Genomic DNA, 25,346 nt, shown 5'->3' with positions numbered 1-25,346 from the left:
AGCATCAGGCCCATTGTAATTGTTTAACTTCATAATGTTTAAAGCGTTAAAATATAATTTGAATATGAAGATTAGAATGCTTTTTTCTCAGCTTGTGATTTTTCATATTTTTCAAAATTTTTAATGGTAAGTACGTCTATAGCGTGTTAGATTCTAATATGACGTTTTTAAACTGCGATTTTTAGATCTGCAATTAATTATTATTTGATCTGCCACAAAGTATTAAGGTCGGGTATTTGCACTGCTCCGTAAGACATTACACACCAAACCCTTTGACAATGAAGTCCCATCGCTTCGATCACTGGAAGAAATCCTGTCGTGAGAATCTCCCATGAGCTCATTGCTCTGTGAAATGCCACAACACTGATAATCGTGATGCTGAAGCGCTATGTGCAAATGGCAAAGGACAGTACGCATCATTTTCGTAACTATGCCCAAAGTGGAAGTCAGAAAGGAGGATACAGACGAATAAAAGTTACAAAGACTATTTCATATTTTAAAGCCAAAAGGTAAGTAGCACAGACGAAGCCAAGGAAAAAATTTTCTTATGCCAGTACAGTGAAATGGTTTAAGGTAATGATGAAAATATATTTAAAAAAAAGGGGGGGAGACAGAAAGAAAATTTCAGAGCCTCCCAAAAATCCAAATGGAAGTTGTTTTGGATGCATTAATTTAAAAAAAAAAAAATCTGAACCCTGATGTGGATGTGAAAGAGGACATGCACATTCCGAGGCACCTACTTCAAAGTAAAATGAAACAAAACAAGAAAAAAAAAAAAAAAAAAAAAAAAAAAGCACTGAAAAGCAGGCACCAATTATATTGGCTATCCTCGTTTCATGGAATTGTCATGGCTTCCATCAAAATCTTATTAACAGCAAAGATTTGATCTAGCTACAGCATCCTGTGTGTTTGACAATATAGGAAACTATGATCAAACTGGAACAAGCTAAGCTTCTGGAGTATTCTTCCGTCAGGAAAGATAATCTGGTAAGCGAGCGTGTCAGTGGAGGTTTAATCGCCTAAATCCCTTGAATACATTTCCAGTTTGATTTCTCTAACCACAAGCCTCCAATTGCTGCTATCCAAATAAGTATACGTGTATATGAGCCAGTTTCCCTTAGAAAGTACTGCACAAAGGCATCCCTCCCCTTAGGCAGATAGCCCTAGTGTGCTTTGTCATAATTAAATACACCACACCACACCACCAAATAAGTATGCGGAATTAAGTTTCAATATGTACCCTTTATTTGTCGCCAAATCACCACATCCATCAGCGACATTTAGATGCCTCGACAGAGCAGCTATCTGAACTCTTCATCATTCTAAGGATGTTTAATAGACATAGTACGCTCTGGAGAAATAAGAATACAAACTGAGGCAGACAAATTAAATAAATGATCGATGATCGTTGCCTCTGTTTCCTTAATAATAGACAGGATACTTATTTCGAGCCTACAAGGACATTTCATGCTCTTGATTTTGCCATCAGTTACCATCTGTTTTGACTTTCTGTACATTTAGTACTGAAAATGATCCTTAAAATAGTGATCATTTTCCCATGTTTGAATCTCTCACAAGAGAAGAAGTAAATCCCAAATCCTCTTGTTTTATATTCGATAGGACAGACTGGGAACTCATCTCTTACAAAGCTCACAGAAGAAATGATAAAAGATGTGCCTATCGATGATGTTGTGAAAGCTGTTACAGATGTCATTACTTTGACAGCTACAGTCTCTGTACCTGCTACAACAACAATGTCTCCAAAGTATTCAAAGCATGGCGGAAATGTGAATGCCAAGAAGAGCAGAGAAAAGCTTGGGAATTTTTTCATTTCCCACTTTGTTAAACCTTATCGCCTTTAAAAATCAAATCATACGCAAGAAAAATGAGACGTCAGCAGATAGGTATCAAATGTACCTTCAATAACATTCTCTACGCTACGTAAAAGAGTTTGGGAAAGAATTAGCATGCGGCATGTATAAAGACTTTCCCTTCCGAAAAATTATGACCATGGAAGAAATTGAAAATATTATTGGTGAGAGTGCCATTTCTAGTGGCAGCAATTACCCATCAACTTTTCTTTCAGTCAAACAGCAGGATGAGAAATACCCCATTGCTTTCACGTCTCCCAACTCGGAATGATACAACACCTTACATCATGACTAAGCTAAAAAAAATTTGTTAATGACACACAAGTGTAGTCTGGGTCTAGATGGTATCAGTTTTGAAATGCTAAAGCATCTCTCTGAAGTCATTGTCTGCCCTTCTCGCTTTTTACAATCGTATGTGGAAGGAACGTACTTTTCCCAATGCATGGAAGAAATCTATTGTTATTCCAATACATAAGGCAGGAAAACACCCGAAGAATTCATTTAGAATTGAATTGAATTCATTTAGTGAATTTTATACAGTTTTAATAACGTAGAATGGATTTAACCTGTGTTTGGCATAGTATAATCATTTCCAGTTTTGTACCATTAATTTTAACAATAAACCAACCATATGGATGAAATGTACTTTGCCTTTGTTTATAACGCATAACTAAGTAACATATTTTAACTTCATTTATTTTTAAGTTTAAAACGTATTTTGCAAAATAATCATATTATTTTATTTAACAGTTTCATGATTCAAGCTTAAGATGTGTTGCCTAAAATATAATAGATTGACATATAAGGAATTTGTTTGTCCCCCCCCCAAAAAAAAAAAAACCCAACTGAACAAAGGAAACAGCCTAAATTCTTACTGATTTTATTTAATTCAGTTACAGAGGTATGTCAAATTAATGTAATTGAATTGTTTACCAACTCTTTAATCAAGCATAAGCATAAAATGTGGAATTGAATTTAGTTTATTTCAATCAAAGTAAAAATCATTCCTTCTGGTGGGTTTTGCTTCTAACTGTACCTTTCAAAAACTAGAATTTAAAAAATACATAAAATTTTACGTATTTTAAATATTATAGGAGAATTTTAAGAATTTTTGAAAATAAGGGCTCTGTTGCTTATTTGTCCCTGTGGAAATCAAGCCCTGCACTTATTTAATAAAAGTGCATCCAATATAGGCTTCATACATCCATCATATTCGAATTTAAATAACTTAAAGCAGTACAAGACATTTATTTAAAGAAATAAGTTTTCATAAAAGGAAAATAGTAGAAAGGCCACGGCATATAAAAGCAGTACAAGACATTTATTTAAAGAAATAAGTTTTCATAAAAGGAAAATAGTAGAAAGGCCACGGCATATAAATTTGGTTGTAAACATACAATATAAATAAACCGTTCTACATTTAAGATAGATTTTAATCAAAAATAAGATCAATATTATATCCAGAAAATTAAGTTTTATTCATCGTATATTTTCATGAAATCTTATGCCATAATTTCAGGTAAGTTTGCAGCTTTAAAAAAAATCAGTAGTAGAAGATGAATTATGCATCTGCAGCATAATCTTTACACATATTTTTTTGTCATCCAGTGCTATAGTATCCTTTAACAGCTTTCTTCGTTATGGTCAAATTTCATAATATCCCATTTTGGAGAGTTACAGTATAGTACTTTTGACTGTATAATAACAGCCTGCAGCACTTGTTGCAACAAGTAGTTATAAAATTTATTAGCTACACACATTTTAAATGTTTGAAAGCTTAAACAATATATAAAATGCATCTTTATGAAAGCTTTTTTATATTGAGCTACTGATTCCTTATTTTGGAGTTCAAATATTAATCTGTTCATAATAAAAATTCTTCTTTTTTTTATGGAAAACTTTAGAGTAATAAGTATGATCAAAGATAACTTTAATTAAGTATTCATTCTAGAATTTCCATCATTTTTTTCTGGTACATATAGTCATCAATAATGCCAAATGTGAAGAGTTAATATTTATTTCAATTTGGTAAGTAGCAAACTAAGAAGCAGGTTTCAAGATCCTGGCTAGCACCAGATAACTTTCATCATTTATGTTCATTACCAATGATCTCCATTTATGTGACTTTTTAAAAACTACAAGTGAATGCAACCTATCAAAATGTTTATTTCTATCTAAAATTTTTCATTTGCATGACAGAATCTTAAGTTATCCAGAGTTTGATGTATGTTTATGTAATAAAATACAAGAAATTAATATTAAAATTTATTAAATATAAATACATAACATGCTCAATTCCTACAGACTTATTATATTTTTACACATTCATCATTTCACATTTCTTGGAAATTTACTAGATGATTTGATGTTTTCTAATGGTGCAATACCTAAAAGATGTAATCCCTGCTGCAGAATTTTCCGTGTTGCTGATAGAAGAAGCAAACGAGCCTTTTAAAACAAAAATACATCTAATTAAACTAATTACAATACAGATATTATAAATTATTCCAATAATTTGAAATCTTATAAAACTCATTAAAAAAGTAAACAATGTACATAATATAATATGAAATTGTAAATAATTCAAGTAATTTCATATTAACACAATAATCTAAAAAAAAACTGCCCATAATTATTGTACACTCATATCTAAATTTACATTTACTTGCACAGAAAACATTATATTCCATGAAATATTCAATCAATGAAATCCATTTTTGCAGGGAGTGTGTGAAAGACGGTTCTAGGAAAAAAAAGCCCACAGGAATAATGCTCACAGAAAAATGCTTACAGGCATAAATGCTCATAGGAAAAAAGCCCACACAGAAATACGCCCACACAGAAAAAAATTCACATGGAAAAACGCTCACTTAGAAATATGCTCACATGGAAATGAGCCCACTGATAAATAATTCACATAGAAATATCCCTACATTAATGAATCAATAATTAATCGATTTGAACATCGTACACCTACTTGAATTTTCTAAAGAAAAATTATTTAAATTACCAAAACAACTATGGTATATATTTCAAAAACTTATGTATTTCAAAAACTTAGATTCAGTTGCTACATAAGATTAACAGATGGGCCGTTTTGAATTAAAAGGAGAGGAGAAAGGATGTAAACATGAAACAGAATTATACAGTAAAAAATTATTATAATTTTAATTGTTAAAAAATAATAAATATAAGTTACACATTTTTAATATAAACATTTAGAAGAATAATGAATGAGAATTTAGAATGATTATTTTATTTAAATTAAATAAAATATTTAATTTTATCATCGATTTAATCATAGTTTCTTACATGATTCACAATTACCAAGTGTAGGTTTTTCATGTTTTCTTTTTTTTTTTTTTTGCTTCAGTACATTCTGTATTTACATTAGCTAATAACAAATGTTGAGAGGCTAAATCTTTTTTCAGTCCGTTAAATAAAAACCACATACTGGGATGGCTACAATTAAATAATGAATTTAGTGCAATGAGAGCTTTTGCAACCATTTGTGGTTTTAGGAGATTTTTCAAAGGCTGCTTTATAATGTTCAACTGAGAGGCATCATCAAAGTGCCTAAAAATGTTAATTTTATTTCTAAAATTTTAAATTTCTGCAAAAATTTTACAACTTTTTTGGCTCAAAGCTTAAATAACTACCTTCAAACATCAATTTCTATGGATTCACATCAAGGGTATGCAAAAATAGAGTACAGAAACAAAAATTAATTATTAGCAGTTACAGGGAAAAAATGTCATGCAGGGGCAGTGGTATAAAATATTACAGTACATGCAAAATTTTACTACAGTTTTCACGCTTTTATTTATCGCCCCTGAAAAGGTTAATGTGAGCATTTGTCCATGTGAAACTAAGAAGCTTGTGAGCTTTTTTCCGTGTGAGCATATTTCTAAGTGAGCATTTTTCCATGTGAGCTTTTTTCTATGTGGGCATATTTCCTTGTGGCCTTTTTTTCTGTGAGCTTTTATACCTGTGAGCATTTTTCCTGTGGGCATTTTTCCGGTCATCATGAAAGAAAAGCCTAATTATCATTATCCAATCAAAAGTGATTCAGCATTTTCTGATAAGCGAATCAATGCATTATGTCATCTGATGATGAATTGAGCACTTTGTGCAAAGAATGAATGAATTTCTTCAATACAGCATATGCTTTCAGTGCATAAAGACTCAAAACAGTTTGTCATGGCTTCAAAATATCAACTGAAAAAATCTGAGATACTACGATTTATCAGTCATTCAAAAGCAGGGCAGATAACCATGAAAGCATCAAGATGTGGAATATTTCAAGACAGAATTCTCTATGTTAGGAAAAAAATTTCAGAACTCTGGAATTGTTGTAAAGAGACCAAGACGAGGTCATAAACGAATAAAAACAGCTTTCCAAGATCGATATCGGGCAATAACTTCCCATCATAACAGGACATCTACTGCTTGGCAGTTACGTTCAGAATTTGCAGCCACCACTGGAAATGTATCATGGCAAACTGCATGCAGTGAACTTAATGAAACAGGCTTTTATGCCAGAATGCCAAGGGTACCTGTTTCACTATTTTTACAGCAAAAGATGGATTGTTTTAATATGGGGACCGGAAAGAAATGTCGTTTCTGCGCATGTCGACAACAACATGCTAAGGGCAGAAGTGGAAGCAAATCCATGTCAAACACTCTTAACCAACCTTGGTTGACCATGCAAGAACATTTAAAGCAGAATGGAAAAATAAGCAAAGCAGGTGTTTGAGTCCCCCATAATCTGTCTGAAGAGAACAAGGCCAACCGATCCATCACATGCAATGTATTGCTTCAACGGCACCATACAGAACCGTTTTTTGATCATTTGATTACTGGAGACAAAAAAATGGGTGCTATATGATAATCCAAAATGCAAAAGGCAGTTTTAATAGGGGTTACAAAGAGTTTACATCCCCAAAAGGCGCTTATGTGTGTTTGGTGGAGTATTCACAGAATTGTTCATTTTGAATTGCTGAAACCTGGACAAACTGTTAATGCAGATCTTTATTGTGAACAATTGGATCGAGTGAACCAATCTTTAATCGAAAAATATCCGGTGATTGTCATTAGAAAAGGCATCATTCTGGAAAACGACAATGCAAGAACGCACTGTGCAAGACGGACACTGGAAAAAATGAATGAATTGGGATGGGAAGTGCTGCATCACCCACCATACTCCCCCAATATCATACACTCGGATTTCCATTTATTCCGATCCCTACAACATTTTCTTAGTGCCAAAAAATTTGAAAATTGAATGATGTTCAAAATGCGATCTTGAGATATTTTACTCAACCAACTGATTTATATCGATCCGGGGATTGAAAATCTGCACACTAGATGGCAAAAGGTTGTTGATAACGAGGGTGATTACATTATTGATTAAAAATAAAAACGTGTTAAAAATTTATTCGTGTGAATTTAATGTAAGAAAGCGGCATTACTTTCCGGTCTCCCTATTAATTGGTGCTAAGGACATAAGAACAGGAATTAACAACAATAGTCCAATATTCTCTTTACTAATGAGTCAAGGTTTAGTTTATCTAAACATGCTTACATCTGGAGGGAGACAGGGATACAAATCTTTCTTCAAACATTATGAAGAATGAACATTTCAGAAATGCAGGTACAGGGAGGAATAATAAACATACACCCTTACACATTTTCAACAGATCTCTGACTGGCCAGAAATATCAAAATGAATTCTTGGAACCTCATGTAAGACTTTTCAGAGATGCATATGGATCTGTTCCTGATCTTAATCTGATAGAGATCTCTATATGGAATTACTTGAGAAAAGCAGTTGCATATATATCCTCTTCTTAGAGATATAAATGCCTTGAAGACTGGACTGTTGGAGGAGTGGAATTTAGTATCCCAAACTGTGGTTAATAACATTATTGGCAGTAAGAAAACACATTTTGACATGTACGTACAAGTCAAGGGAGATCACATTCCATATTAAATTCATAAACCTTAATTTATTTCTATGAATCTTCCTTGTAACATATTTTTATTGATTTTGACTGTTTAATGCTACAGTTTTATGTCATATGCAGTGCTCTTAGTTTTTTTTTTTTTTTTTTTTTTCCTTCCCCTTTGTATTTATGTGCTATGATGCTATGTATCATTCCACATAAATTCTGAAAAGTGATTTTATGCATGTAAAGATAATTTTAGATACTAGTATAAATTAAAGCTTCCCATCCCTTTTCATTTTAATTCATATTACACTGAAGTGCTACTGAATTATGGATAACAAGTGAATAATAAGCTGGGTCTCCTCCTGCTTTGATAATGGCTGCCAAACAACAAGGGATACATTCAATAATTTTGAGGAAACAGTCTAAGGGAATGGCTTACCAAACATCGGATAAAGCTGCCCATAATTCAAGAAGGATCATGCTAGTGTTGTGTGATATGGTTTTACACTTTTTTCCAAAACAATCCAAAGTTTCTCAGTAGGATTTAACTCAAGCTTCTGGGTAATCAATTCATGACAGAGAAGTCAGAGGAATGCTCATCTAACCAGGCAGTAGTCAACCAGGACCAGTGAGAGGTGCAGTTACTTTGCTGGAATACTCCATTTCCATGTGAATGATAGGATAACATAAATGGATGGAGATGATCGCCCAGCAACTCTACATATCGAATCATACTAAGTGAGGTTACTGCATGCTATTCAGTTCTAGTCCTCTGAAATCCATTCTCTTGCCTAGGCAGCTCAATGGCACATATTGAGCAATGATACTCTCGTGGGTCTATGGCCCCCCAAAAGCCCATATGTGAAGAAAGCGTTGCACAGTCCATTTACTACTATATGAGTGGCACCGTGATTCAGATGGGTGGTAATTTGAGCCAATGTTTGGCTTTGCCGGTTATGTACAATACAGCTGAGACATCTCATGCTACATTCATTCAAGGATAATTGTCCTTTACAATTTGCCCAATCGTTAAGTTTCCCCCCTCACCATCCGTGTAGTCTCAGTATACTCTTGACACTGTCAACCTTGACAATCCCAGCCCTCTAATGATTTGGGAAACTGAATGGCCCATGCATCGAGTGCCCACTATCTGTTTACAGTTAAAAGTGTCTAAATTAGAAGTTTTACCCATGCTGGCAATTGAAATGACGGATTAGTAACAACCATAGTACTAGCTATATATGCAGTTACCATAATGAACTCATGTCAGCATAAATGCACTGCAGCGCTATACTATTTGCATAGCCATGTCTATTCTTAATTCAGTGGTATGTCATTATATTTACATAAACAAATATGATAATTTCACTATGCATATATAATCGGACAAATTAGATTTGAAACTACATAAATTATGAATTTAGTGCTAAATTAATTTTTTTTAATCAGGATTAAACCTGACCACTTTCAGAATATATCAGCATACCATTATGAAGGATATTAATAATCACTTTTAAACATTTAATCTATTAGATTACTCAGAGCAGAATCATTTTGTTTTAATAAAAATTATAATATTATACATAATTATTAATATTTTTAAGTCTCATCTTGATAATTTTATAAAAATATTTGATTAAAGTAAAATACTTATTTGGCAATAAAGTGTTATTCAGCAGCTGAATATTTACAGTATTGCATGACTCAAACATTATATCAAGAAACTTTTAAATAAAAAGCAACTAGAAATAACATCTGTTACATGCTATTTCTATAAGTTTTATTTATTTAGTTTATCATTTCCTAGGAAAAAACTATAGAAATCAATTTCAAAGGAATCAGAAACATGGCTTCACAGCTTTAGAAATGGTGGTATGTGTAGAATTTTAGGTGAAACTAGTGCCAATATAAGGCAGATTTCCGCTTAATTTTATGTTTAATATTGTTGCACATCTCTTCCATCAATTAGTAAAGTTATAAATGTTTTTTAAACATGATATATCCCTTGACTGAACAAAATTCTATTTTAAATTGGCGTTAGGAAAGACCATGCCAATATAAATAAAAATTCCATGACTAATTTATAGCTTTCAGCATTTCCTTTTATATTTCAATACTTTTCCCAAAGGCTTCTTCTAATATTAATTTCTTACATTCAATACTGTCAGGTGGTAATCCCTACATATAATAAAAGGAATAACCTGTCTGTCTGTCTGTGTCTCTCGTTCGTGCTGCTCGTAAGCTAATAAACCCAGGGCTACGAAATTTGGTACATAGATGCATCTACTAAAGAGCCAGTGCACCTAGAGGTGTTTTTTTAAATTTCGAATGAGTTTTTTTTTTTTTTTTTTGATGAAATCACATCAAATTCATGGCAGGCAGCAATAATAGCATGCAGCCATTGTTGCTGGATATATCACTGTTGCCATTGTTGCTGATATCAGCACTGTTGCCACTCTGAAAAATGAAAGTGATAATTCTGTATAGTTTTCAAATCTAATGTTTCTCTTGGATACTAGTCATTTGTCAGGTTTGTCAAGAGGATGTTTGTTTTAAAAGCCAGATGAAGGCTGGTCACATAGTGGCTAGTATAATACAGTCAAAAGTCTTTAAACCGGACTCGCCGGGACTTTGGCGAGTCCGGATTATTGGTTTTTCCTAATTATAGATCACCAGTTTAAATCTGGTAAGATGGCATGCAGAAATTATAAAATTAAAAATATGAAACCATAATTTATGAAATAAAGAGCAATTATGATCTAAAGGGTATCAAAATTTACAAAAAAAAAAAAAAAAAAAACTTTATATTTATTTGTTTACTTTATTAAACATTTCTTTCAACACATACATTACGCATAGTCGTAATTAGAAAATTGCAACCAGAAAACTATTTGATGTGTATTCGTGATATTTATAATGAGGAGGAATTTGATTTAAATCATATCGAAGACGGAGTACATCGAGATGAAATACTAGATTTAGTAAGGAATAATAAGCCGAATAAAATAAAAACATCTGCTCTGAAGATAAGGATAGTGCTGACAGATCAACTTCCAGTTCATTGCGTGCTGCGTCGTTCCCCCTCCCCCGCAGAGCAGCGTGAAAGTGATAAACATATTTCGGTATGATTAGAGAATCAAAGAATATGCCTTCTTCCATTTTTTGCAGGATTCCACTTTTTGTTTGATGGACATCGGAACATGCTTTCACTTTGTAGATCCTTTGGTAGCTCCAGAATTTGAAATTCTTTTTGACATAATCGAAAGTTCAAGCTTACTTTTATAAAATTGCTCTAACACTCTACAAAGCATAATAAGCCAGATCCAATTAGAAGATTAAGGCACAACGCAATCTGCAACATTAACTGAAATAGATAATTACACAATTTTAGCTTAGCTTATACCGTCCGTTATACATTAAACGCACATTCGTAAACGTATTATGCGCATGCGTAGACGCATATGTGCATGCATAAAGGTATTATGCTAATGCGTTAACACATTATGTGTTGACGCATGCGCAGAAAGTTTGTAGCTTTGAGGTCCGGATTACAGAATTTTGACAGTATAAAGAGGATTTTATAATTTCAAGAAATTATTAGAGAAATGCAAAAATGATTACGTTCATAAAAAAATTAAAGTAATCTGTATTTAACAGTAATATATTAGAAAGAGTCAGTATTTTTCATCATCTAAGTGGAAATTTTTCTTTTCTGCATAAGCCAAAATTTAATCACCCATCGATGTACATAATAAACATGGTGTTCTTTGTGAGTTAATGAAATGAAAATAATCATTAACAACTTTTGAATTAAAAAAACAAAGTGAGAGAGAGAAAGCTTTTGTTTGTACCATGAACTAAATTTTCAAGTGCCATTGATAACAACACTAGATAACAAGAATCTTTTGAAGTTTTTATTTTACTTAAAAGAAATTTTTAATTTTTAATATATCAAGTAACTGATGAGTAATTAAAAATCCTATTCTAAATTTTTTCATAAAATCTACTTCATGTTCACATACTTCCAATAACATGTAACTTCAAATCTGTTAAAAGTCTTTAAAAGTTTTGTTTACAAGATTTATTTTGAATTCTTAAGTTTCCTGAATGTACTCAGTTAAAAGGAACACTTTATATATTACTGTAAGAGGCAAATTTATAAATAGTTTGCCATTCTGTTCTGACAAAAAATTTAACAACTTAGGGAATGTTTTAGACCCAGCAAAGTAATTTGATACACTTATATATATAATTTTAATCACTTAATTTATTCGGAATGAAGAAGAAAGTAATAAAATAGTTCTTTACTTTTATCACAATGATTCTGTCTTCTTTTACATCAAGTTTCAATACATTAGTGGCTTTGTCAGTTAGATGCCTATATAATACAGGTTTAAAAAAAAATTTAAAAAAACACTGAATTAGGTATCACAGAAATAGAACAACTGTTATTTTACAAAATACAATGGAATTTTGCAATATAAAAAATTACATAATGTTAACAGATAGTTTGTTGAAAAGAGAGTTATTAATTTTAAAATAAAATACCAATAAAAACTGTACATATGCTTTTTGAATTTGAAGTTGAAACATTTAAAACATGGGTTCCCAAAGCTTTTTTTTTTTAATCACATTTCTCTACTACCAAAAATGAAAATTCCCATGGCCCCTTCGTCAAAAATAATATTATTACCTACCTATAAGCGTAGTAAAAACAAATATTTCTATAATAAACAAAGGTTTTTATTATAGAAATATGCTGTTTCAGACACATATGATAAATAAATACGATGGACTAGCTTGCATATTTTTGACAAGATGGAATTCTTGGATGAACAGAAGAAAGCATGCAACCTAAATCACTAGTAATACTGAGTTCACTTTGACACTGTTTTTATTGCTACAACTACTGAAATTATTATTATTTTTTTTTTCTCAGAAACAAGTGCTTAAAAATGGTAAGTACAGTTGCAGTAACTACTCTGCTATGATGGGATATGAAAATGGTAAGTACAGTTGCAGTAACTGCTCTGCTATGATGGGATACACTTTGAGATATCTTACCCCAAATAATGGCTTATCCATCTTCTCAAAGTCATATTTGGCTGCAGAATCATTTTTAATTTTCAAAGCTTGCTCTTGTATTGTTTCTGACAGCACATCTATGTCAACATTAAAAGGATCCTTTGCTAATCTGTAAATGTTATTATCACATGAGTTAGGGAAGTAACGTTTGAGTTCATCAGTAAGGTTCTGCAAATGATTTGATATTTTATTCTTAGCATCAGTATCCATAAAATCCTCCTTAAAACACACTTCTTCCAGGATTCCAAATAATATGGAAAAGCAAGAATAACTGCAAGCTAAATTTTTTTGTTCTCAGAGTTGCCACTTATCAGCATATACTGTGATGACATCCTGCTTTGATGTGGATTATAAATTATGTTCGAATCTCTTTGTAGTAATTTCAAGTTTACTGAGTTTAATGAATTAAAAATATCTGATAGATAAGTCACCTACGAAGGGAGGGCACCTAGGAAAAATATACAATTATAACTTTTGTTTTCCACAATTTCCAAATTTTAAAATATGTTTATACATTTTATAAATTTCAGTTACTTCATATTATTCATTGTATTGGTCAGAAATGCAGCTACATGATTTACACAGCTACATTTAAATGATTTTTTTACATATCAGTATTTCTCATGAAGCTGGCATAAGTCAATAAGCAACTTCTGTCACTGATTTCATTTTTTCTAACATTTGGGTCATGTAAAAAGTTCTGCAATTTTTCAAACCAAAGTGCATATTTTACTAATTATTTTATTACTTTCATAAGATATTTTTCCCATAGTTTGATAAATGTCAAACAAAGACAATGAGTATGGCTGGGATATTTTGTGCTCCCCCCATATTCACTAGACTTTACTGCCTTGCTAGGAGTTAACTTCTTTGAAAACAGCCAAACAAAATTTTTACAGCTTCTTTATGAGCAAATCTAATGACTTCTTTTGAAAAAAGAATTTTCTAGCTGCAGACAGAAAGGTCATAGAACAAAATGGTTCAATAAAAATTTCTCATGTTTTTGTACAGCTTTATTAATTTAAATTTTTTTGCCAATATACACTTTGTTGCAAAATATATATATATATATATATATATATACACCTCCAAAAAAATTGAACTACAAAACAAGGCATGTAAACCTGGTTTGGTGAGTACTGTAAGTGATTAAACTTCAGCATCAATCAGCATTGTGGAGCAATACAACATGCATCTGAAGCATGCAGCTGTTAGAATGTAAAAGGGCAGACTTTGAGCATCACAGGGCTAAATGAGGCTGGTTGGTATAACAGGTGAATTGGCTGGCATATTGATCGAAGCAATACGGTCATTGTCAGTTGCTGGAATCAGTGGCTCAACAAAAACATAGTCAGCCACTATAGAGGTACAGTGGCTTGATATGTCCCCAGGTTACCAATGTGTGAGATAATTGTACAATTAGAACTGCCACGTTTTCACTAACAGTTACCCTTGTTTCAATCCCATTTGACAACACCGAGATCTCTGTATTGCTACTCATAAATAAAACGCTCTTTTTCCCAAGTTTTTGATCATTTGTTTATCTACTTGAATACTGTACTATTGTAGAGTTTCAAAGTTGTAGCTCAGTTCTTTTTGGGTGCATATATATATATATATATATATATTTTGGCAACAGAGTGTATAATAGATCTTGCATTTCGCTTATACATTATTTTCATGAATTATGGAATAGCTTAGTGATTTTTTTCTTTGACCAGTTGATTTGTAACAACATCCCAATTGTTTTATTTATTTTTACTTGAAGGTTTGATGCTAATTTATTCTTGATTCTTTTCAACATATCAGGAAAGATGTAAAAGCAAAAATTTGATTCTTCTTTTCCATAAAATGTATCATTACATACACACATGAATTAAATATAGTATTTTATTACCTGTCTTTATCAATCTAGAACTATACAAATATTCAGTTTTTAACTATCACTTACCAAAGAGTTGAGAGATACTGGAAAATAAAGCAAGGTTCTAAATGTATATATGACTTGTAAAACATTTCATCGAACCTATAAAATAAAAAATTTATATTTAATTTGCATATTAAAGTTAATTTATTTCTCAGTTTTTCAGTATGAACCCAATTAATGCACAGACACAAATAACTATAACATTTAAGTAAAAAATGTTTTTCAAATGTTCCCAAAACAAAGCTTTCAGAAGCATGATTTAAAAACTGATTATCAGAAAAAAAAAAAAAAAAAAAAGATTAAAAGAATAAACAGCTTAAAATAAAATATAAATAATGCATAAATCCTTTTAAACATCTTGTATGTATACTGCGCAAAAAAAGAAAAGAAAAAAAGGGACAGTTCAATACCTCCCATTCTATGGGCTGATTGACAAAATTCAAACTGCGTTTTTCATGTCTCGAAAGCGCGACTTAGGATATATATTAGGTTTATATATAGCACCATTCTAACACAGGTATTTTGGCACAAAATCGGACTTTTTCTGAAATAACATACCAATTTTTTTTACATATTTCTATTCTACAACTCAAATTATGTCAGACTGCCAAGTTTTGTAAAAATCATACGAGTAGTTTTTAAAATATTAGTTCCTCAATGTTAATTGAATTTGGCATATATCTCTTTTTTTTTATTAAACTTTTTTTTTTATTTTTTCCTTTTACATTTCGAAATTTAGGTTCATTCCAAATAAAATTCACCAATTTTTGTGTTTTATTTTTAAAATTTCTATTTTTAAATAATTTTTGTAAATTTTTCGAAAAAAATTTTGAATTATAACCTACAAAATTTTTACCATCATCTTAAGAGTAGGTGTGCTTAGAACTACACCTACTCTTAAATTAAATTTAATTAAATAATTAAAATGCTTAGCATCTAAAGACTATTGAAATGGATTGAATTGACCAAGCACTCAGACCTGAATCTGAAAACTCAGACCAAGCACTGATGAAATGGATTGAATTGACCAAGCACTCAGACCTGAATCTGAAAACTCAGACCAAGCACTCAGACCTGAATCTGAAAACTCAGACCAAGCACTGATGAAATGGATTGAATTGGATTATTAAGTTACAGCAAAGCAGAGCTATCTGCTCTAAAAAGAGGAATGCCTTCGTGAAGAACTTTCTAAGGGAAACCAGCTGGCAAACACATTACAGTGAGAAAAACCATGAAAACACCCATGCAACCAGCCCGTTCGCCAATGTGAACTACCAGTGTTCAGTGACTTTACTGCTCGGCCATTTGTGGGCCTTTATAAAATGGAAGGTGATAACTTTATTTAAAATGAATGTCAGAAATACCAAGATGTTTCGAAAAGTTGGATACTTTTTAATATACTTGCAGAATGCCTGAAAAAAAGCAAGCCATTAAGAAGAAAAAAATTAATATTTTTGTATTTTTTTAATTTAAAACTTTTTAATCATTTGATATTTGATTCTTGCGATTTCAAAAATAAAATATTTGACTAAAATATGAATAACATTTTAAGAAACTAAATGTAGGATGATAAAATTGTGCAAAGCAATGAGCACAATGTTAAAGCTATTTAAAGCAATATGTGCAAGTCATCCTAAGTTAGAATGTTGGTTATACATCTTTCTCATTTATATATCTTTTCTGAACAGAACATTGAAAGGTGTGTTAACTGTGCTTTAATGTATTTTCTATTTTAATATATTCAGTTTTCAGATGCATCGTAGTCTGGGACACAAAGTATTCTTCCAAAAGAAACGCAATTCAAATAAATAAAATAAAATCTTGGAAAATTTATATAAATAAATATATTTAAAATGCTAAATTCGAATGAATAAATAGAAAACTTGAAGAGACAATGCAACACAAACTTTTAAAATAAAATTCTAAAAATTTAAAAATTACTTAAAATAATAACTGTTACAAAAAAAAAAAAAAAAGAGAGAGAGAGAGAACTATTAAAAAAAATAAACGATGCACTTTATATTTAAAGTATGCATTTCGAATAGGTAAATAGAAATTTTTAAAACAGTTATTTGAAAGAAACTATGCAACTTAAACAATTAAAATGAAATTCGAAAAGGAAAAAAAATATATTTAAAATAATAACATAAAAATATAATATAAAGAACATTATTTGAAAGAAAGAACACTGTGATTTTTTTTTCCTCTCACTGGAAAAGAAAATAGGTTGCCATATATTAAGAAGTTCGCCAAGTGAACTACACTTGGCGCAAACTGAAAAAAAAAGTGACAACATAAATTTGTGAATTTCTGCGTAAATTTTGCAACAGATTTTATAAAATTTCATATTTGGAAAAAAAATATGGAAAAAAATTGGTATGTTATTTCAGGAAAAGTCCAATTTCCTGTCAAAATAACTATGTTAGAATAGAGCTATATATAAATCTAATATATATCCTAAGTCGCGCTTTCGAGACATGAGGAACGCAATTTGAATTTCGTCAATCGGCTCAGTAGAACGAGAAGATATAAAACTGTTCCCCCTTTCTTTTTGCACATTGTTCAAGCATAAAACAGGAAAACACAAAAGACCAATTATGCAGCATTATCCAAAATGTAAAAAAAAAAAAAAAACCAAAACCCTAATAAAATTACACGAATGATTTTTTTATCATTTTTAATTCTTACTTATGAAAGCAAAAGATCAATGCTTATGCTAAAAATATGCATTTGCTAAAGGAATGTGCTTCCAATCACACGATGAAAGCACATGATAAAGAAGAAAATTCCTTGCAAAGTTTTACAGCTTTAATAATCAGTATTGCTGACCCTGTTGATTAATACTGAGAATTTTATTCCATATTAAATATGAATGAAAATCATTAAAAAAAGACTGTTTTTCTTCACAACTTTGCATTAGTGAAGTGACATTCGTTTTTGGAAACAATAAGCCAAATAAGATATTATATTTATCAGTTTGCTGTTATAAATCACTGAAGTTTGACTGAAATTTCACATAAGAAATATAAATCATTCGCTATCGATGTTAAATGAATTCTATGTCAGAAACTGGATTGAATATTGTTTTAAAAGATATACTCAGTTGCATAGATGCTGATTCTAGTTATCCATTTGGTGATTTCCCTCCATTAAAGCAACCTTTTATCTGTTAGGAAAAATGAATAATTAAAATGTATTTGGTGCACAAAAAACCCTTACTCTAAACATAAAATAAGCTTTGAACAGTTCAAAAATAATATTAATTTAAGCAGTTCATAAATTCTGATATGCTGTATTAAATCACATATTCAATATACATAAATAATGTTTTTAATACAGTACAGTACAAAGTCCGTAATTCAGAATGATCTATAATCCAGACCTCAAAGCCACAAACTTACGCATGCACGTTTAATGCACGCGCCCGCTAAGGATGCACGTAAAGCATTTACCCATATGCGCTTCCGATAGTGAATAAAGTGACAGAGAGGTTACTGAAAACGAAAAAATTTCGATTTACAAGTTAGTCGGTATTTTCGACACAGCAATTACAGGACTTGAACAATGGAACTTTGTAACTGAACAAGAAATTATATCTGTTTATAGAATTAAAGAGAAAGTATTAGCACAAAAAAAAAAAAAAAAAAAAAAAAAAAGAGAGAAGCAACTTAAACAACTTACATTGAAAGAAATGTTTTCTAAAGTAAACAAATAAATATTAAGCTTTTTTTTTTTTTTGTAAATTTTGATACCCTTTAAATCATAATTGTTCTTTATTTCATAAATTACAGTTTCATATTTTTAATTGGATAATTTCTGCATGCCAGCTTACCAGATTTAAATTGATGATCTATAATCCGGAATCACCGAAGTCCTGACGAGTCCGGATTATGGACTTTATACTATAAAAATATGCGAAAGTGATTTGTATAAATAATGAATTTCTACAGGAATGCTATAATGAATTTCAAAGGATTAAAAGTTTAATTCACTATATCTGGTGGTTTGCTATATTCGGCACCCTGAGAAAAATGGATTATATCATAAAAAGAATATCAATTGACTGATGAATCACAATGAAAAAAAATCTGGACTCATCTAGACTTCAATGTTTCCAGATTTGGGATTTTTTTTTTTTTTTTTTTGGATATTAGATCATTAGTTTAAATATAGTAAGATGATATACAGAAGATATAAAATTAAAAATAAATAATGAAGCATTTATGGTCTTAAAAGAATCAATATTTACCCTCCCCCCCAAAAAAAAAAAGCTGAGCATTTACACTCATGTCCAAAATTATCTTTACATACCCAAAAATGATGATATTCAATGAAATATCGAATCAATGTGATCCATATTTGCAGGGAATGTGTGAAAACCAAGCCTAATTAGCATTATCCAATCAAAAGTAATCAAACGGTTTGTGATATGCAAATCTAGGCGTTACGTCATCCAAGGGTGAATCAAGCGCTTTGCACAAACTGAATATTTGAGTGAATTTCTGCAACATAGTGTTTGATTTCAGTGTGTAGGGACTCAAAGCGGTTTGTTATGGCTTCGAAGTATCTTTTGGAAGAATCTCTAAAGTGGCGAATTATCGGCCGTTTAGAAGCAGGGCAGTCAATCATGGAAACAGCCACATGTCTGAATATTTCAAGACAGACAGTCTCTAAGCTATGGAAACAGTTTCAAAATGATGGAAGTGTTGTAAGGAGGCCTGGACAAGGTCGGAAACGAATGACAACTGCTTCTGAAGATCGGTACCTGGCATTAACTGCCTGTCGTAACAAAAAGGCTACTGCTCGCCAGTTAAGTTCAGAGCTTGCAGCCGCCACTGGAACTGTTGCATCACGGCAAACAATATACAGAAGGCTTAATAAAAAAGGCCTTTATGCCAGAAAGCCAAGGGTATGTGTTTTACTGTCTCCACAGAAAAAGAGGGATCACTTTAATTGGTGTAAAGAACATCAAAACTGGACTGAACATCAATGGTCCCATGTTCTCTTTACTGATGAGTCGCGGTTTAGTTTAACTGGTGATTCTAAACGTGTTTACATCTGGAGGGAGTCAGGAACACGAAATGATCCCTCGAACATTGTGGAACGTGACCGTTTCGGTAGTGGAGGTGTGATGGTATGGAGTGGAATAATGATCGATGGACGTACGCCCCTACACGTGTTCAGCAGCGGATCTGTGACAGGCCAGATATATCGGAATGAGGTCTTAGATCCTTATGTAAGACTTTTCAGGGGTGCATATGGACCTGACTTTTTATTTATGGATGATAATGCCTGTCCACATCGAGCAAACCTCGTTGATGAATTCCTTGAAAGTGAAGACATTAAGCGAATACCTTGGCCACCAAACTCTCCTGACCTTAACCCGATAGAGAACTTATGGGACTACCTTGGAAGAGCAACAATTGCACATATACATCCTCCTCCTAGAGATGTAAATGCTCTGAAGACGGCATTGCTGGAAGAGTGGAGATTAATTCCCCAAACTGTGGTTAATAACGTTATTTCCAGCCTTAAAACACGTTGTGATATGTGTGTACAAGTCAAGGAGATCATATTCCATATTAAATTCGTAAGACTTAATTCTTTTTCTGAATCATTCCTTTTTTTCTTAACTCTCTTTGTCACACTTTATTACCATTTTTATTGTTTCATGCTACAATTTTATATCATATGAGGTGATCTTCAATTTTTTCTTTTGCATTTACGTGTCATCATGTTATGTATGATTCCCCGAAAATTCATTAAATTATAAGTCATAGTCTCTGAGAAATCCGTGAATTTATGCATGTAAACATAATTTTGGACATGAGTGTATTTGTTTGCATTATTAAACGTTTCTTTCGCTGTAAGTTATTTAACTTACTTTGTTTTGGGGGGTAGCTAATACTTTCTCTTTAATTCCATAGACAGACATAATTTCTTGTTCAGCTGTAAAGTTCCGTTGTTCCAGGGCCAGTAATTATAGTGTCAATAATTCCCACTCAATTGTCAATCGAATTTTTTTTTTTTTGTTCTAAACTACCCCTCTGCCACTTTCTTCACTATCAGCAGCAACAGTTTCTAGCTTTAGAACCATACTACAGATTTCTCCATCCATTAGATGACTGACGATTGGGGCATTGTCATAGCAACAGAATATTTCTGGTATATTACCTTCATTCATTACCACTTCTCCACAAATTCCATTAATTGGGCAATTTCACATTTTGTTTGCAATATCTTCAAATTCATAGCTATCAACATGTAGCTTAACTAGCATTTATTATACACTACTGCCAATATATGACAAAATTAATGACTAAAGACTATATTGTTCCACTAAATTTTGTCTTGCTTCTACCATATGCTGATAAAGATAAGCATGAATTATATTAGTTATTTATTATACTTACATCTATTTCCTGTACATGCTTAATTTGCATCTGAGCCCTGGATAAATAAATCCGTGCATATACTTAAGGGTTACCCAGAACTGTTGCTAGACGAGGCCTGGTTTAGTTTTTGTGGGTTCTAAATTCTGCTGTCAAGTGCCTTCCTAAATTCTAAAAATTTTTCATTCTAAACTCTAAAGATTTTGCTAGCCCCTAATTTTGTTGCTTCTCTAAATTCTAAAAATTTTGGCTCCCTAATTTCTGACGCTGGTCATGGGCTTAGCTGCATAACAAATCAGTTAATCTCAATTCAGATAATACTATATGTAATTTCCTGGCCTATGAGTATGATAACATATGGAAAGAAATTTCTGTCAAATTTTTTCCCACCAACTTCAACACTTTGCAAGCTGAAGTCTACATTCATCGCCAAGCATAATGTCAGCATAAAAGGTTATCATGCTCTTTGGTATTCAATATTTGGCATTGCTCTTCGATATACTAATATATATATATATAAGTTTAGACATAGTTGCATGAGTCATTTCTCAAGCTGCTATGTATTGATAGTTATATGGTGATGAAAGCGTAACATAATAATTAATGATCTGCTATACTAGCATCAGGCATATAAATTATTCAATAAGTGTAAAATTAATGACATTTCGATGTAGAGTGTTTTAGTTTGAGATGTATGTCAAGTAAAAAGGTGGGTACAGAGTCAAATTATTGATCAATACACATTTATGCTAATAAATTATTGTTTCTTTATGGAGGTATTTTATTTAATTATGTGAAATTATGAATTGGGACTCTCCATGTTTCATTATGAAAAATAAAAACTTTAAAAAAAGTTGCTTGTAGTTTGGAGGTTCACATTTTAGATTGTTTTTGATATTGGACATCGAGACTTTGGAATTTGCACTGTATTTATATCAAAAGCAAAGCAAACACAAACGTAATGCTGTCTTATCAAAATGAAACATAAAAAAATTAAGACATTGAAACTCGTAAATAGTTCAAATTATTGGACTGGAATTAATGTAATTACCTAAAGAAGATAAATTTCATATAAAATTAACAGCTTTACTTAAAAATCTACATTTTAAATTTTACACTGGCATCCATTTGATATCATTAATATATCTAAACCTAAATATTTTTTTCATTTTCAAACAATATTTTGCTTCATTAACTTAACTATTCAGTTTTTTAGAAAGAAAAGCGGGTAATGCATCTGCTTTTTTTTTTTTTTTTTTTTTTTTTTTAACTATCTTAAAGGTGTATAGTATGTGATAAGGGGAAAAAACTGTAACATAAAAGATAAAATAACTGTTGATAATTTCTTATAAGTGCAGTAATGTGCTTTTAAGGAATCATCAATAATAACTATGCAAAATTTTAATTTCTTCTCGCCATTTATTTAAAATATTTTAACGTACTTTAAAGTTTTCACAGAGATGAATTTATTTTAAAGATCTTAAACATATTCATTTACAAATTTTAGTTATAATTTATTAACTTTTAATGTTTTCTAAACTTTAAAATTTTCATATAATTAATTAAATGTATATTTATGATGATTTATCAATAATTATGCTTAAAATGCAAAAATACATTTTTTAAAGTGCGCAAAGCTATATAAAACATGCGATGCTAAGTCACTGATTTTTATTTGCATTAAAATGCAGAAGTAGGAATGCAAACACTATGAAGCTTACTTATTTTGATATGAAAAAAAGCATAAATTAAAGTACCACTATTTCAAAACTTTATTATATGTTTATTCTGATGGTAAATAATAATGTATTGGTCATTTGGTACAGTAAATCATTTGCTATCTTTTAGGCAATTTCTTGATTTCCCTTCAAAGAATTCTGATCTGTTGTAGCAAAATTATTTTTAAAGTCAGATTTGACACTTATCTGAAATGAAGATTTTACCTGATGAAGAGTTTGTTTATTGAACTAGGTGGCCGCAGGCCATGGAGAAAGGATGGCTGGGAAATGAAATCTAGTCTAGAAGTTAATGTGGATACAGGAAAGCAATTTATTGTCAAGTTGCAAGAAAGCTTAGTAATGGGTTAAAAGTAGAAAGCAGGTATGTTTTGCACAGAAGTGGAGGGCAGAAGGCTGTTTCATAAAACCATACAATTTAAAATACCATAAGTCAAAACATGGAAGAGATTTCAGAAAATGAAATGAAAATCAATGGAATTACTAAAACTCTTAGGATTCTTTTGGGGAATGTCTTATTTTCATGGTACTAATCATAATTTAAGAATGGGTACAATGTGTTATTAGCAGTACAAATATTTTAAAAGAACTTCTTGGCAATTTTTTGCATGAAAATACTTAAGACATTTTCTTCTTAATTCTTCATGGACCATGATGATCCTAATAAGCCACAGTGATAAAAAAATTTGCCATAGCATCACATTTTGGTTCCTCTATCATTTGGATAGTGATACAAGTAAAATCTCAGATGGACAGATATAGATAATACTGGCATGCAAAATGATCTTTCAGATAAGTAACATGTTATCTAAGAAAAGAACACACACACACACACACACCAAAAAAAAAAAAAAAAAAAGGCTTCTCACTTCCAGAATTTAGAAATTATAAGTGACATGGGGTTTTAATATAACCTTTGATCTATACTAACATGTATTTTATCTGTTTAGTCCACAAGATAACAGCACTGTACATCCTAATATTTTCTAGTATGTTATGACATCAAATGAACATGACTACTATCATCTTATCAATGTAGATTTTATTTCCAGCACCAAAGCCAAGACTTCAGTGCACTTATATGATTCTGCAATAAATGATCTACAAAACGCAAAGACACACTTTGGGTTAGAAATACAGTATTGTCAGCAAACATTGCTAATGTTGTGCTGGAAGAGTAAAGTATAAAAATTTAATTAATTCATGTAAATGAGGAATAAAATGTGGTCTAACAGAAACTTCTAAGGAATGCTTCCATTGATTTGCAGTGTATGCAATATATACTTTTAAAGTGAACAACAAAACTTTCAGAAAGACAGGAATTTATGATATGTGATGTAATTTGGGAATCTGGGAATCTTGCAGTAATTAATTTCTAGGTGATTCCCTTCAGTCATCAGTCATACATGACTGAAGACCATTAGAATATCAAGGAAAAGACCATAAGTAGATTGCTGATTTTGTACACCTTTGGAGATGAAGCTGGCAACTCTGACAAAAGTAATACCGATGCATTGTGATGATATGTTCTCTCTGGGTCTAACACTTTTCATATAATAATTGTCTCTGTGATCTTTCTGAATCCAGGAAGACAGCTGACTAATTGGCATGAAGCTGGGTTGTTCAGGGACTTTTCCTTCAACATCGGTACAATAATTTCTGTTTTCCATGCTGATGAGAAATAAGCCATGTGCAGTGTTAGGTTAATGATATCCATGAAATGGCCAATCATGACATTATCATATTCTTTATCATTTCATTACTCATGCAGTCAATCTCAGGATTTTTTCTCACCTTTTTTCTCCAACTTTCAAGGGTTATGATGGATCTCTTAAAGTTATGTTGTCTGTGAATGGTACAATAATGGAAAAAATGTGCTCAATAAAGTAAGTTTGCAAAGTAATAGGAAATAAGGCATTTAGTTTGTGAATCAGTGATGCTTTTATGATATAACGAAAAGCACAATGACTCAGTTTCTGGGATTTTCAATGATTTCTAAGTTTTGGTGTACGCAATCCTATTCTGGCCTTTTAAGTGTGGACTGTTGTTCACCTTTTAAACTTAGAACTGACTTTAAAAATTAAAAACAGTATCCTAGATAGAATTATTATCCTGAGAAAGCTATTTTAAGTATCCGGTTCAATTATTTTGTGCATGTGTCTTTTTATTATTATTATTATTTTCGTAAAGACCTTGTATTCATTATGAAATTGGTTCATAGTTTTTTGCCAAATATCATGCTACATTTCTTTATTCAATCAGATCCTTAATAGCCAGGTTTATCTTTGACACACATGAAATACTTTTGCTATTATAACTGATGCACTATTATAACTGAATTTGACAATACTGAATTTTTCTACAGTAAAGTATCTTTTAGTTTT

General features: G+C 31.3%; 1 protein-coding gene across 5 annotated transcripts in view; it reads right to left on the bottom strand.

Annotated features, from left to right (window-relative positions):
* Positions 1-4,123: 4,123 nt before the first annotated feature.
* Positions 4,124-25,346, bottom strand: part of LOC118199942 (putative arginine--tRNA ligase, mitochondrial) — a 136,255-nt gene continuing 115,032 nt past the window's right edge. For all 5 annotated transcript variants that reach the window (XM_085823619.1, XM_035371834.2, XM_085823620.1 and 2 more), the window contains 3 exons: positions 14,859-14,933; positions 12,131-12,200; positions 4,124-4,319 (listed from right to left, as the gene is read on the bottom strand). In XM_085823619.1, the coding sequence (XP_085679745.1) occupies positions 4,200-4,319; positions 12,131-12,200; positions 14,859-14,933 (265 nt within the window). In that variant the 3' untranslated portion in view covers positions 4,124-4,199. The remainder of the gene's footprint in view (positions 4,320-12,130; positions 12,201-14,858; positions 14,934-25,346) is intronic.

Source organism: Stegodyphus dumicola, chromosome 9, assembly GCF_044657685.1.
Source record: "Stegodyphus dumicola isolate Sdum_Otavi_A_Nest chromosome 9, ASM4465768v1".
Lineage (NCBI taxonomy): Eukaryota > Metazoa > Arthropoda > Arachnida > Araneae > Eresidae > Stegodyphus > Stegodyphus dumicola.
This window is presented reverse-complemented; position numbering and strand designations above follow the sequence as displayed.